Here is a 15,286-nt window from a genome sequence, read left to right as displayed (position 1 = left end):
AGTGTTGAAGGAAGAGAGGAGCAAGGGATCACAGCAGGAAGGAGGACACAGGCAGATAGTTTACAGAATTCAGGTTCTGAATGAAGAGTTTCTTTCTAAAGGAATCTCAGTGAAGTTTAAGACATTATGCTGCACCTGATAGTAGAGTTCCAGATGCTCTAGAATTTTTTTTTAAATATTATATAGCTGGTTTTCTACAAGTTCTGCAAGTGAGAAACAGTTCTGAAAGGAAGTAACAGATAACCGTTAAAGAAAAGAACACCACAATACTAAATGTTTGAGAGAATGGTTTTTTTTTAAAGCTACTTTAATAAGCCAGTTTAAAAAAAATTCTACTTCAGAAATGAATTTTAGTATATAAAATTTGGGGGTGGGGGTATTTATATAAATCATATAAATAAAATGTAGTTTAACTTTTATGTGCGAAGAGGCTTCAAAGCAGATTTTTCTAAATGAGGTGCAAGAGATACAAGCTCAAATCCATTTAGATTCAACTACCTTCTCAGTGCTTTGGTACCTGGTGAATTTCACAGCTAAAACTCCAACAACCAATTAGCTGTTAGGTTTAGACTGACACATGGACAAGAGAGACCTAATGTTTTCTCTCTCTATAACACTAATATAAAATTCATTTTTTGTTTCAAGAACTGTGGCCATTGGATTACAAAAATTAAAATGGGAAAAAGGAAGATATTAGAACGCTTTAGACTGGAAAGACATGAAGACAAATCAGACAGAGAGGAATTTGAAGGAGCAGGAAGAATATTTAATTAACACAGTAAAACAAATAGTAATAGTTGAGTTTTCAAGATACTTAAGTACTCCGTGTATACCATTTTCAAATTTGACTGGTGCAGATGTTCTTTTATAAAAGAAATGACTAATGTGTGCATTTGAACATTCTCCAACACAATGGATATCTACATATTTTAAAATGCTTTAAGGCATGTAGCCTCCTTTTGGTTTGTTTCCAAACATAAATAATAATTATAATAAATATTTAATCTAATATCAAGAATGTATGTGTCATACCCTTGAATTATAGAGCTGAAAAAAATTCTGTAAAAATCCAGCTTTGGTTCTGTAATATCATGAGGTATCTTGCTAATCAATGGCAAGAGATTAGGATATATAACAGTAGCTAGACCTCGTCCACCTTCTCGAAGTACTATCCATAGCTTTGGCAGAACTCCTTTTTTGGCATTTACATGACTCCAACAGTCCTATAGAAGAAAATAATTACAGGAATAAATTAAACTAGACTCAGACTAGATGACTCACCTGAGAACTCTTCCAAAGCAACTATCTCCCTAGACTGCAATAAGAGCAAGCTATCATCAAACCTAAACTGACATGAGTATTTTTAAAACTCATTTTCTCTCTAAACATTTTAGTTTTAATTAGTGAATTTTAAGAGATTTAGAAGACTTCAGAACAATATCTTGTTTTAACATAGCAGGGATCTTCTAGGTAGTCAATTTAAATCAAGAAGGGTTTGTCTTGAGTGATCTTTTGACCCATAATACTGCATTGTAAAACAGCGTACCATAATGTACCGATACTTTTATGACCGTCCCAGGTTTAACCCACCACCCTCAAAAATCAGGTGCTAGGTTTCACAAAGAGCCACTAAATTTGTATTAGTATTAGTAAGTATTAGTATTTTGCAGTGAGTTTTAAATTATTATGAACTCTAACACATCAACTATATTTTTTATTGGACCAACTTCTGTTGGTGAGAGAGACAAGCTTTTGAACTTAGTGTTTTTCTTCAGGTCTGGGAAACTCACTCAGGGCTTTTCTTCACATGCAGCACTTCAGTGAAGATACTACTACACCGATGGGAGAGCTTCTCCCATCAGCATAATTAATCCATCTCCCCAAGAGGCAGTAGCTATGTTGACTGGAGAAGCTCTCCTGTCGACACAGTGCTGTCTACATGCCAGGGGCTGGGGATTAGGTCAGTATAACTACATCGCTTAGGGGTGTGGATTTTTCTCACTCTTGAGTAACATCATTATACTGATATAGAACAATATTGGAGACCTGGCTTCAGAGTGTCACATCTAATACAAGGTGGAACAGATTGTTTAGCATAAGTAGTTAACACACATATCAAGGGATCATTAAAGGTGAAGTGGCCCATTAACACTCCTTCAGTCACAGGAAGGAAAGGAAGGGAGGGCATGGAAAGTAGCTGGGGGGGAGGGGAGGGGCGGGGAAGGGGGAGAGTTGTTAATGGGTTATAGGTTATTGCAATAAGCCCTAAACCAGTGTCTATATTTAGTCAATACTTTTGATGATGATCTTGGAGAGGTTAGAAGGTTGTTTGAAGGCCAGAAGTAGATGGCATCATGGAACGGGACACCCAAATACCCCCCAGAGAACCTACTTCAATACAGAAATAAAACCCACTCCAACAGCACACAACTAGCTGTCACCTGCCACCGTACACTGGAACCCATATACAGTATCATAAAACAGCTACAAGCCATATTTGAAGGCCAGAAAAGGGGTTCAAGAAAGATTTCTTTCAGGATGGAGTCCCCATCAAACAAGTGCCCAATCTCTCTATGCTCATCATCAGAAGCAAGGTCCCCAAAGACCAGGACACACCAACTCAAAGTGGCACTATAACCTGCCAGAACAACAGACGCAAAACCTTTGAACATATCTCCATTGTTACAATGAACAACATCCCCCACAACACACCTTTCAAGATCCATGGGTCCTACAGATGGCTATCTCAATATGTGGTCCAGTGCACTGAATGCCCCAATAGCAACTATGTGGGTGAAACCAGACAATCACCACACCCTCAAATGGGCTCATACAGGAAAACAGTAAAAGCCAAAAACACCACATCATCTGTGGGTGAACACTTCACAAAGCAATCATTCTATATCTGAGCTATCAGTCCTCATCCTCAAAGGAAACCTGCACAACACTTTCAACAGACGAGCTTTGGAGCTTAAATTCATAACTTTGCTAGACACAAGAAATCATGGACAGAACAGACACTCTGGATTTATGGCTTATTAAAACAATTTATAACCAACTAACAATCCTCCCGTTGCTATCCCCCTACCTTCCTTCTCCCGTCAGTTTAGTAGCATCTCACTGAAATGTAGACTGCCCTGAATAAGTTTTCCAGACCTGAAGAAGAGTTCTGTGTAAGCTCAAAAGCTTGTCTCTCTTACCAACAGAAGCTGGTCTAATAAAAGATATTATCTCACCCACCTTGTCTCTAATATCCTGGGACCGACATGGCTATAACAACACTGCATATAAGTATATTTTGAATTTAAGCCAAAAGGCATACAAAAACCAAAAAAAAAAAAACTAGGGGAAAAACAATGGCAGAGTTACATTTATTATTTGTACTCATAATGTCTGAAGTAAACAGACGGCTAACTGATATTCATACATGGTTATAGGTCATGCCAACAATGACAAGAAACATGAAACATCAATTACTAAAAAAGGACCCTGTGGAATCACTAGATGAAATCCTGGCCCCACTGAAGTCAATGGCAAAATTTCCATTGACTTCAATGAAACCAGGATTTCATTCGAGAAGTGGAGGGGCTACAGTATCAGTCTCTAACTAAACAGGGAATAGAGAACAAGTTACACATTTTTTATAAATTTTAATAAATAATTCAGAAGAAAAATATTTATATTTTTAAATGTTACTTCATATACTTGTGAAGTTCTTAAATGCCATAACTTCAATTTAATTACACACTTAATTCCTGTCTGCTTCTCAGAGATGGTGGACACTCACAATTTTTATTTACTTTCAGTGGAGCTGTGAGTGCTGAGTACCTCTGAAGGTCAGGCCTTTATAGTTTGGGGGTTTGCAGCAGTAAAGGGTTCACATTATTTACTTTATTACTTTATTTTAAACGGACGATATCTTCTGCTTAGCCTCAAATTGAGGGCACTGGTATGTTGTCACAGGTAAAGTCTGACATATTGGAGCAGACCACTAGCTACTGATCTAAAGAAAAGAAAAGGAGTTCTCAGTCAGTTTCCTGCATTACCTCAATGGTAACAAGGATGTAAAGTACAGCTTCCCAAAGAGCTGGACACACCACTGCATCACTGTCATCAATACTGAGAAGAACTGCAGAACAAACTCTTGGCGCTTCAACTTTCATTGACTCAGGAAGGAGTTGACAGAATGTAGAAACTAACTCAAAAAAAGCTGATCGAACCTAAAGTAGGCCACAAAAGAAGTAAATATTTCAATAAACCATGGATATTTATTCACTACTACAAGCAAAAGGTCTAATTTCCCCATGCTTGTTAACTACATATTGTGATTTACTTTAAAAATAAATGGTATCTTATCATATGCATATCTGAAATATTACTTTTTGCACAAAAAAAATCAAAATGACAAATTTTTAATTAGTGCACAGAGCTTTAGAAGATTTTTTAAAATAGGGAAATTAAGTGACTACATTTTTTTTAAACAAACACTAATGGAAGAGAATACCATACTTTTTAAAAAAAAGAATATACATCTTCCTTTTATAAAGTACATTTTATCCATGAGTATCCTAAAATGCTTTGACAGACTAAACAAATCATTTTATGCAACACTGAAATGCATCTAATTCTGCAATGCAATGCTCCAGTTGTTCTGCACTGATAAACACTACACAACAATTCTTGGCAGAGTGAATGTCAATCAAATAATTTAGAAAATTACCTGCCTAAAAGTACCCATAAGTTTATGGAGTTTGCTTCTTTGACAATAACTTTTAAGGGCTGTACTTCAAGCACAAATTCCAAATAAGTAGATGCCTAACTCGAAGGAACAAATTGAAGGAGATTGCCCAGAAACTTGTTTGCCTAAAACAGGGCATATATGACTTGTATTGGAAGACTGTGTTAAATACAGCTGAGCAAGGCACCGGGTTTTCTTTCTTTCTTCCACAATACTGGGGATGGCTTAGTGCCCTAAGCTTCCAAGTGTTGCTTCTGTAGATAAAACCTATAAAAATAAAGATGGAGTAAAAAGATTCAGATACCTGAGGTATGCTATGCTTGCTATACTTCCAAAATTTGTTCTGAGATTGAAGGGGTATTAGCTTTTCTTCCAATGAATGAGTCTCATTCTTTGGCAACATGCAAAGAAACTTCTTTAAGGCTAACAAGGAACACGTCAGAATTCTAAAGAATTTGGCTTCCCTTTCTTCCTCCGGTACAGTTCTCAGGAATAAAAACAAAATCAAGTTTAAAACATGAATTGAAAACTAGCAAGATATCTATATTCATATTCTTCAGCGGGCTTCTCATATTATTTTGAGAAGAAATTTCTAGGATTCTTCCTAGAGATTGCAGCAATGTATATATAATTACACTGAAATTTTCATAAGTTGCATGTGTGTTTGTTTTAAACACTAAACATACATTTACATTGTGAAATTCTAGTTAAAACAATATTTACAGAGGTTCATTTCCCCCTTCTTTTGTTGTCTCCTCCAGTTCCTAATGCCCTGTGTCAAACAACCTTTCCTTCCAACTTCTCAATGATACACATGAATCAGAAAGAATTACTAGACAATAGATAAAATTTTCAGAAGTGAATTAGGAATTCAGATGCCTAAGTCTCATTGAAAGTCAATGGAATTTAGGCTCTTAAATTTTTAGGTGCTTCTGAAAATTTTACCCAACATCACCACCATTGCTGCTGCTTTTGTTCACCATTACCACACAAGGTTAAGTACGCTGCTAGCCTAAAAGCACAGTTCTATCAAGATATTTGCCACATGTGCTAGCATGCTGAAATACAGGCTGGTGTGGCAGCCTAGTTGTACAGGCTTCATATGAAGAAAAAACAATGTTTTCTATAGATCTGCATAGGGCATAATACGTCTTCAGTATAATTTACTTTTTAACTTCTGCAAAAATCTACAATTTGTCCCCTTGTGGAATACAACTTTTTACCTCTATTGAAATTAAATGAATATAATTTTTGAAAGAAAAAAAATGAACTTTTAAACTATAAACTTTGAAGTAGAAAAACATACTGTGGGTCACTAAGCGTATCAGGTGTTTCTTTCAGAAGATGATCATGTAGCATCTAGACAAAACAAATGAGAACATATTTTTTCATAGCTGAAAGTTAAACACAAGCTATAAACTAGTCAAAAGAGAATAAGTATTAAATAAAGAAGGTTCAACACCCCTCTGATGTAGGCAGGCAGTTATTAGGTAAATTTTACAAATGAGGAAACTAAGGTTAAGACTGTTGAATTGACCAGTCCAGGTCATATGAGATAATGACAGAGCGAAGGTCAAAACCTTGGTTTCCTGACTCCTAGTCCCATGATTCAACCACTGCTAGACCATACAGTCACTGTTCAGACAGAGAGCAGTGCCATATCTCCAGGATTAAAACAAAAATAAATTTAAGAAATTCCGAATCAGGGTTTTGCAATCACAAACCACCACCCTTGTAATCTAATTTTTCTCTACTTCAAATGGCTCTGCTCCAGACATCGATTTCCTAGTGTAGATATCTTGCACAGAACAAGGTTCAACCATACTTTCCGAAATGGTGCTAAACGTGGTTTGGTCCAGTCTACCACGGCAGTACATTTTGCCAGCATCGGTTGTCAGTGACGGGTAAGTGCTGTTTAGAACCTACTTTGTGACTGAGTAACATATGCTGTGCATATGGAAATGCATAGCAAAGAAGTTAGTTGCTATACATCCAAATAGCTTTACAGACCCATACAGCCTCAGTGTATATGAAAAATTAAGGGAGGTATTGAGGAATGTATCCTCGTCTCAATCTCCATTAGCATTATAGAAGTTTCAGTTCTGAATGCAAATGCAAAGAATACATGAGTTAAGACTTTAAAGAAAAAAAACACTTCTGTCTTCATTAACAGATGACCCATACTTGCATAAAACTTGGAAGACATACTATGTAAACTCACGTTCAGAACGTCTTCTTTACAAAATGCTAAGGCTTCAGGTTGTTTACTTGAAGGGAAAGCTGTCTCAAATGCCACTTTAGCTGCCGATGCTGCAGGTGAGTAAGTATCACAATGAGCAATCAGCCAGTATCCCATGATACTTTTTAAATAAGGAGCCAAGTGTTTCTTCACTTTGAGAATAAGTTGCTCAAAAGCTTGTTGTGTTGCTTCTCGAACACGGCGGTCATGATCCTGTTTTAAAATGAAGATTTTTTTAAAAGAAATACATTGTCTGATACCAAGAATATCAAAGCAGAAATTCTTTTGCTCTGCTACCATGTACCAACTTCTCTCACTCAAAAAGAAAAGTTGTCTGTATTCAGTTGTATGGTTTCAAATTAAGTCTTTATATCCCAAACATGAAGGCTTATATTCACTAAATCCCCATCTTTTTCCATCAATGAAATGAAACAATATTAGTCATAAACAATGCATAACATTTCACTTAAAATTATCTAGAATAAAGTCTTGAGAACTAATAGTTGATTTTGGGGGTAAATATTCTAATTTTTAGGATTAATTGTTAATCGTGCAACTAATCCTGTTGATTCAGTGACTTTAATGGAACCATTAACTTGAGTACAGATTGAAGAATCCAACCTTTGTTATAAGAATGCCCTTTAGCTTCTTAAATAACCTTTCTATATTAACAGTACTGTCATCAAAGAGGGTGGGGATGAGAAATGGTATCTTAAAACAACCTTGAATCACATATGATAGGAGATGTTAGTTTGAGAATTTCTGTGATTTTTTAAAACTATGTAGATGTTGAAATACAGATAAGAGACAAACCACTTCCAGTACAGTTTTGTTCAGAGAATATATTTGTCTCTTTAGGTTAATCAGCAAGACTACATTACACTTTGCTTAGAACTGTTCTATTGATTAAGATGCATGGAAATGGACCAATAGAGACTTTAGTTACACCTCCATAACTGTACAAGGCCACACACCTTCCCAAAGGCTAAAGATTATCCCAAAGATTACAAAGAGTTTGGTGTAATATAAAAGTATTTTTCATTGGCACCCTAAATGTAAACTATGGCTCTATTTTAGCACCAACATAATTATGAACCATACATCACTGCAGCATACCACATAAGAATTATAATCTCTTTGGATTCCATTAACTACTGTGCATAGCATAAGATACACAATGTAGTTATGTTGTACCCATGTCTATATTTTTCATTAGTATTAAAAAAAAAGTATTAAAAAAAAAGATAAACAGGAAATTGCCTTCAATTAAGAATCTTTTCTCATTAGCATAAAAACATCTAGGAGTCTGCATGAACCATGCACTATTGATTTGTAAACCTCAAACATTTGTTGGCACTGATATATACAAATAGATTCTTTTATGTTCCATGGCTCCTAATATGAACACTGGAATTTCTGTAACATATCAGAACAGTGGTCCATCTAGTCCAGTATCCTACCTCCAACAGTGCCAGATGCTTCAGAGAAATATGCTACAATTCTTATGATGGACAATAATGGAGCAACGTGCCCACAGTAAAGTTTCTTCCTCACTCCTGTTGAAGAATTGTTTATGCCCTAAAACATGAGGTTTTATAGTTTTTAAATGAGTTATCCTATCCCACAGAACTGTGAATGTTCTCATTGTCGACATACATATCTATCTAGTCAAAGAGCTTTTTTATGCTGAAAGGCAAAGCTGAAAAACATGTATAATGTTCATTAAAGGTGCCGGTGTTCATTGTTTAATGTTCATTAAAGCTTCTATTCATAGAGCAGGCACAGCACAGGCAACAGCAATGAAAGTTTCCCACATTGCCTGAAAATGCATCCCAACCACTTAGGACAAAATGCTTTTCTCCAAGTTCTAACAGTTGTTTTAAAAATAGCCAATCCACAAAAATATACAATAGGTTTTTTAATCTGATTGCCTTGTGGTTTGCCCAGAGCAATTTTATTTGTTGGTTTACTTCTGACATAACCTAAGCCCTTTAATACTTACAAGTGAGATTTTACAGTAAATTCTTGGCCAGTAAGGAAGAACACCTTTAACAACTTCTGATTCTCTTTCCTTGCACATCGCCCCAAACTCCTGCATAGCCTAAAATCAAAACACCAACAGCCTGGGATTAGAAAAATTGCAGGTGATGGTATATCTTGAAATTTTACTAAATTTACCAACTAGTGCCTGGTACTGTAATTCTCAGGACACTAGAAATTGGTTCACTTCTTGCAATTGGGTCTAACCACATTGGTTAACTGGAGTTACTCGTGTAAATCCTATTTGCATCAGAATTGGATCACAGAGTTTTCTAAAGGTCTTCCAGTACATCTTTAAACTGCATACAATCAAAATCAAGCTTCTGAGGCATACAAAAAGAATTTCAAAGGTGCTGAACAAATCAAGTATGGAATTTGCTGGTATGAAAGTAAAATTTACTTTTTTGGTAGATTCCTTTCTAGCCCTTTACAAAAAAAAAATATTCCCCTTCCCAAACAAAACATCAAAAGAACCCTTGCACAAATGAATATTAGAACTAGATGTCTCAAATGTACTTTTGTTACATCCAACTTTGTCACAATTTTTAAAAAAGAGATTTTATGGATTAAATCATGATCCCATTGAAGTTGATGGAAGTTTTGTCAATGACTTCAGTGTAACCAAGATTTCACCCTATAAACTTCCAAGTTATCTTTCTCTTACAGGATGTATAAAAAGTCTACTAAGTGATATAGGCCACACTTACTTTTAATTTTGTTATGACATCTCTTTTGGAGAGTTTTCGCAGCACCATTCGAAAATCAGCATCTACAAGGCTGTCTATTTCTTCTGCCCCTTGGACTGCAGGAACATATCCTAGATCGCTCTGAGATGTTCCAAAGCCAATAAACCCAGGCACTGTTCCACGCTCTTTGGCAAGAAGCTCTGCAGCTCTGCCACTGCTGGAGGGCTTGTATCAACCAGAGGGTGAAGTCAATTAATTATTCATATCCTTTTAAACCATTTTATTTTGTACTAAAATGCTTTGGCTAACCTTCTCCAGCACAGCCGGCCCTGAGCCCGGCCGCGCTTGTTAGATTTGGGCTAGGAAGGTAACGTGTTAGGAAGGGCTCCAGTCTCAGTTTACCAGTCCCCTGCCCATCTCCCCCAAAGGCCCAGTACCACACACACGGACGGACAAACACACGACACCCTATGGCTTGGGGGGACCCCAGGGCAGGCCAGGGAAAGAAGAGCAGGGGAGACACTGCCTGCCACTTCCCGGCCCGGCCCGGCCCCTGCCGCACGGGCCGGGAAAGGGGCCTATCACCGCCTTGTCCCGGTGGGAGTGGGGACGGGGCAGCCTGGCCCCCCACCGGTGAAGGGTTGGCGGGCTCCCCGGCCTGTTCCGGTGGAGGCCCCGGACCGGGCGGACTCACCCGCACATTGCCCTTGGTTCGCTGCTTGTTCTTCCCCCCCATGGCGGCGGCGGCGGCGCAGCAGGAAACGGCCGAAGTCTAAGGGACCCGCAGCAGCAGCAGCGTCAGAGCCGACACCGCGGATCAGGGCTCGGCTCGGGCTCGGAGCAGGCGGGGCGGGGCCGGCGCTTGCAGGCCGGAAGGGAACCTCCCCCAGCGCCGCGGAGAAGAACGAGGCTGGTGCCTTCCTCTCTGTCCCTCCCGTGCTCACCCCACGCCCCCCCCCCAGTCAGACCAGGACGCCCAGCGGTCCCGGGTCCCCGCTGACCCTGCGCTACCGGGAGACCCTTCTTGTTTCCGTGCCCCCTACCGCGTGTCCCCGACTCCAAGGATGTCACCAAGAGCGGGTCACTTCTCTATCCTCGCCAAGGCCAAGGATTGAAAAAGCAAAATAATCAACTGGCTTAAAATGTTTTTTAAAACAATAGATGTTGGGTTCTTTTTATTTCCCGTCTCGGTTTTGTGGTGGCTCTAGGGTACACTCTGCACATTTTTGCTTTTGTCCTTAATAAGGAGGGGTAGAAATTTACTAATTTTTGTTGTTTCATTTGATTGTAATGGAAGTTGACATTCTCATGAAATCACTTCATTCCAGGAGCTGGGTCTTGAAGAAAAACACCACATGCCACAAGATTTAGTGATACTATTCACAGATGTAAGACTTCTTTCATCAACATTGCTCCTTCCCCAGCTGGCATGCAGGGTACAGGGCACTGGCTCATTGCCTCTTCAGAGATGGCAGCATGTCCATGATGCTGTATGTGAACACAGACTCCCATATCCATCACACTTCATTTACTGCACACTTTACAATCCACTGTTTGCTCTTTAATATCTTTAAACCTTCATACAGGGCTTGATCCAAAAACCCAATGAAAATTAATGCAAGTTCTTCAATTGACTTAAATGGCCCAATTATCACACTTTAATTTATATGGCATCCAAAGAGAAATCTGAAAGTACATACTGTAAAGCATCCTAAAGGGTCATGACATAGCCTTTCAGTTGATAAATACATGAAAATACTTAAAACAGGTATGCAAAAATGTACATTTTGATGTACTTGGAATGCTTTTATTTTTTCAAAAAATTTTAAATTTTTTACAGACACCTAAATTAGAATGATTACTGATGATAAATGGGAAATGCACATTTTTAGTGATTACCGTTATATCTTTGTGATAATTACATTACCATAGATCCAAACTGAAATATCTTTTTAAATCATAGCTTCTATAAATATTTTGAAAATACTGTAATTCTCTAGGACACTTTGGATAACTTTGTTAATTTTAAGTATATCCTTTCTAGTACAATTAAAGACCAACACTTTAGCAGGGTTTGAAAGAGGAAACAGAACTGTGTTGTGAGCTGAAATCAAATATCCACCACTCACCAATTTTTGCCCAGATCAGAGATTTGATGTCAAGATTATTACTGGATTCAATCATTAATATATTAATTGCCACCACCCATAACACTCAGTGTGTACTTTTTATTAAATGTACACAACTATCATATTCCTTTACAATACCTTTAGGGAAAAGAGTAAATAGAGTTCAATCTTTTCTTATCAATTAATGTATATGCATTTATTGAAACCTGACTCAAAATTATAGTCTGATCCTGCAAGCTCTTTCTCATGTGAATAATTCTTATTCTTATGGTCAGTGGGAGTAATTATATAAAAAAGGGTTCGCAAACTAAACTTTTGGGGGCGAGGAACATCTTTTTGTTATGTGTTGGTAATGTGGCTAGCTCAATGGGGCACCAATCCTGATCAAACCTTTTAAACACTACTACAATAGAAATAATAAAATTGGATTCATCATTTATAAACTCTTTTGAGCAATAGTATGTCTTATCCATGGGCCTTTTTTCCTTATGTGAGAATCGTTATTCATATGACTAGTCCCATTGGCTTCAATGAAAACTACTTGCATGAGTGAGGCCTTGGATGACCTGCCTCTATATTTATAAAGCACTATGTTCAACTGAAAGTATTATAAGCAGCAACTATTAAATAAAATATGTTTGCCATCAAAACATTTGCTGACAGTGTATGTAAATACCCTGTTCAATAATGTAAAAGCCAACATTTCTTTCCAGAAACACCTGCTTAAAATAGCTGCAATCATTGGAAACCCCCCCTTGTTTGTTTCCCTTCCCATTCTATACATACATGTATCCGTATAAAATCCCTTGTCTATAATATGATGTGCTGTATCTCTGCCCAAAACTAACTTTTTATGAACAGCTGGATTTTTTTTTTTTTTACTATATTACATAGATATAATCAAGTCTCCAATGTGAAGTTTTATTCATTCAGATTATAAATAGTATACAGCTGCTCTTGAAGGGTTATTGGTGGTTTGCTGCTGTTTTTGCCTTTGTAATTTAGCATTCTTATATTTTTCCCTGAAAAATATTTGTATATTAAAGCATTCATGTAGCCATTTTCATGAGCATCATTTAAAAGAATATTCGTTTTCATTGAAAACAGGATTCATCTTATAAAGCAGAAGTAATCATTCCCCTCACTGATCAACTATTTCAGAGGGGAAAAGAATAATTCATCCAAGACTGCCACACAATTTTTCAAGTGCATTGACTGGATCCTTGCCGATCTAACATCCCTCAACTCCAAAGTACATCTGAAAAATATCAGCACAGCCGTTTTCATCTAAAAAATGATACAGCTGCCCCAGATCCATATGATTTCCTCTGGTACCATGTGCATCAAATACTTTTTCTTCAAAAGATGAGAATTTTCTTTGTTTCTGCATCTCAGCACGTGACCCATCCAGAGAAATATCCTCTCTGTGGCGAATTAAAATTCTCCGCCATGTTAATTTTCTGAGTCTGAAAACGATTAGGGAAATATGAATGTTATGAAACAGACATTATGAAAGAAGGAAAATTGACAAATTTCAGTAATGCAGATATCTGGGAAAACATGATAGTTCATTAGCCAATCAGTCAAACAAACATACAAATATTGCAAAGATTCCTAGAACCAGAGCATGGTATCTTTACACCCATGTCTCCCAGGTGAACAAAAGCACTCACTTTCAACCTCATAGGACAGTCAATAAAGTTGGGATTTAAATACAACTGCACAACTTCACCTTGTCTACACTAGGAATTTTCTTATCCCTTTTCTTTATTTCTAAATGGGCAAAGCTGAACCAGGTCTGCACTACACAAAAATACAAATAATAGCTTTATAAAAAAAATTAACAAGACTGGTGGTACAGCATACTGTTGCTATACAGTTGACGTAGAGCTGAAAGGGGAGGAGAAGAAAAGTACTCCATGCACTAGTCAGAAAGAACCCCTTGCTGGCTAATTAATGACCCTGGTGGCTATAAGAAGTGGCAGAAGGTGGATGTGCAGGGAGTTGCAACTGTATTGTGATAAAAAATGTACTTTTCATAGACAAGATATTGAATTTACTAGTATGAGTCGCCCAATGTTCAGATCCACAACATAAAAAGCACAATATTCTAACCACTAACGTCACTTACAAACAAAATATGGTATATAAAAAGCAAACCTTGACCAGAATTCTTCACAAGCACTCTGTGAACCTTCTACGCAAACGACACCTGGTTTCCCAGGCATGCTAAACCCCGACAGAGAAAGCTCCTTAGCCCAATCAACAATATTCTTTCTTTTATGCTTGTTGTAGATGTGATGACTATAGATCCATAGTCTAGTGAAAATGACATCTTCTGACTTCATAGTCCTTGATGTCATCACAGAGGAAGATGAAAGCTCCTCATTGATATAAGCAGCTGCATGATCTTTAACCCATTCTCTTGCATTTAATGCACAGACCTCACCATTACAGTTTCTCTTCAAGTATGTTTTTAGATCTGTGTTCAGCTGAATTTGCTGTGCTCGGCTTAATGATGGTGATCTAAGGAAAAATATTAACACATCTTGTTAGCATATCTTTTTTTAAAGTTAGGAAAATCAAAATTTTGAAACATTCTATTATTATTATTCTACAAAAGCATTTTGTTGGCTAAAATATTTAAGTTAATATTCATTAAGAAAATCACATTTTAGCCTTTAAAGAGAATGCTAGCTGCAGATTTCATATATAATACTATATATCTGTAAATTTCAAACAGGAAAAACCCAGATGAGAACTGGTGATGGTCACTGAAATAGTTTTCTGAGATATACAATGTAATAGAAACAAACAAAAACGTTAAAACAGAAATAATGCAGGTCAATGAGTAACAATATTCTGCCAAGCAGAAGGATGAGATTATTAAACAATCTTTCACTTCTCTGGCTAGAACAGACTGGAGGCATTGTCACAATGGACTATGGCCCAGATCCCACAATGGCCCAGATCCTCAAAGGTAATTAGGTGCCCAACTTCCACTGAAATCAATAGGAGTGAGGTGCCTAAATATCTTTGAGGATCTGAGCTTATGTTCCTTACTTGGGCAGCAATCCTGTAAAATGATCCATGCAGGCAGACCACCACTGTGTCCTCATGGAGCCACACTAATTTGACTGGACTGGGGGCTGGCACTCCTATGTTCTATTCTCAGGACTATCACTCACCTGCTGCGTGACCCTGAGCAAGCCACTTCACCACTTTGCATCTCTGTTTCCCTTCCCACCCTTTTTCTATCTTATTTAGACTACATGCTCTTTGGGGCTCTCTGTCTCTTGCTTTTATGTTTGTAATGATCTAGTAAATTTTAGCTTTTAGTTCCCTGTACAGAAATATGCAATACCTGACAGTAATTTCTGGTAGAACAGCTGGGTATGTAAGTGGTAAAGCACAGCATAAAGAAAACTCTACCTAAAGAAAAAAAAAGAAAGAA

The 15,286-nt window shown here is 37.5% G+C and overlaps 2 protein-coding genes across 5 annotated transcripts in view; both read right to left on the bottom strand.

Annotated features, from left to right (window-relative positions):
* The window catches only part of LTN1 (listerin E3 ubiquitin protein ligase 1), a 40,490-nt gene extending 29,865 nt beyond the window's left edge, over positions 1–10,625 (bottom strand). The window contains exons 1-8 of the mRNA XM_067565635.1: positions 10,398–10,625; positions 9,725–9,928; positions 8,980–9,078; positions 6,960–7,190; positions 6,045–6,097; positions 5,043–5,223; positions 4,047–4,220; positions 1,033–1,223 (exon numbers count right to left, since the gene is read on the bottom strand). Coding sequence (XP_067421736.1) covers positions 1,033–1,223; positions 4,047–4,220; positions 5,043–5,223; positions 6,045–6,097; positions 6,960–7,190; positions 8,980–9,078; positions 9,725–9,928; positions 10,398–10,439 — 1,175 coding nt within the window. The 5' untranslated portion in view covers positions 10,440–10,625. The remainder of the gene's footprint in view (positions 1–1,032; positions 1,224–4,046; positions 4,221–5,042; positions 5,224–6,044; positions 6,098–6,959; positions 7,191–8,979; positions 9,079–9,724; positions 9,929–10,397) is intronic.
* Positions 10,626–10,895: 270 nt separating this feature from the next.
* Positions 10,896–15,286, bottom strand: part of RWDD2B (RWD domain containing 2B) — a 6,960-nt gene continuing 2,569 nt past the window's right edge. For all 4 annotated transcript variants that reach the window (XM_067565632.1, XM_067565634.1, XM_067565631.1 and 1 more), the window contains 3 exons: positions 15,197–15,264; positions 13,993–14,358; positions 10,896–13,298 (listed from right to left, as the gene is read on the bottom strand). In XM_067565632.1, the coding sequence (XP_067421733.1) occupies positions 13,064–13,298; positions 13,993–14,358; positions 15,197–15,264 (669 nt within the window). In that variant the 3' untranslated portion in view covers positions 10,896–13,063. The remainder of the gene's footprint in view (positions 13,299–13,992; positions 14,359–15,196; positions 15,265–15,286) is intronic.

The sequence above is a fragment of the Emydura macquarii genome, unplaced genomic scaffold, assembly GCF_026122565.2.
Source record: "Emydura macquarii macquarii isolate MOO-44397 ecotype Brisbane River unplaced genomic scaffold, CSIRO-AGI_Emac_v2 contig_2681, whole genome shotgun sequence".
Taxonomy (NCBI): Eukaryota; Metazoa; Chordata; order Testudines; family Chelidae; genus Emydura; species Emydura macquarii.
The sequence above is the reverse complement of the archived record's forward strand: the minus strand, read 5'-3'. Positions and strand labels throughout refer to the sequence as shown.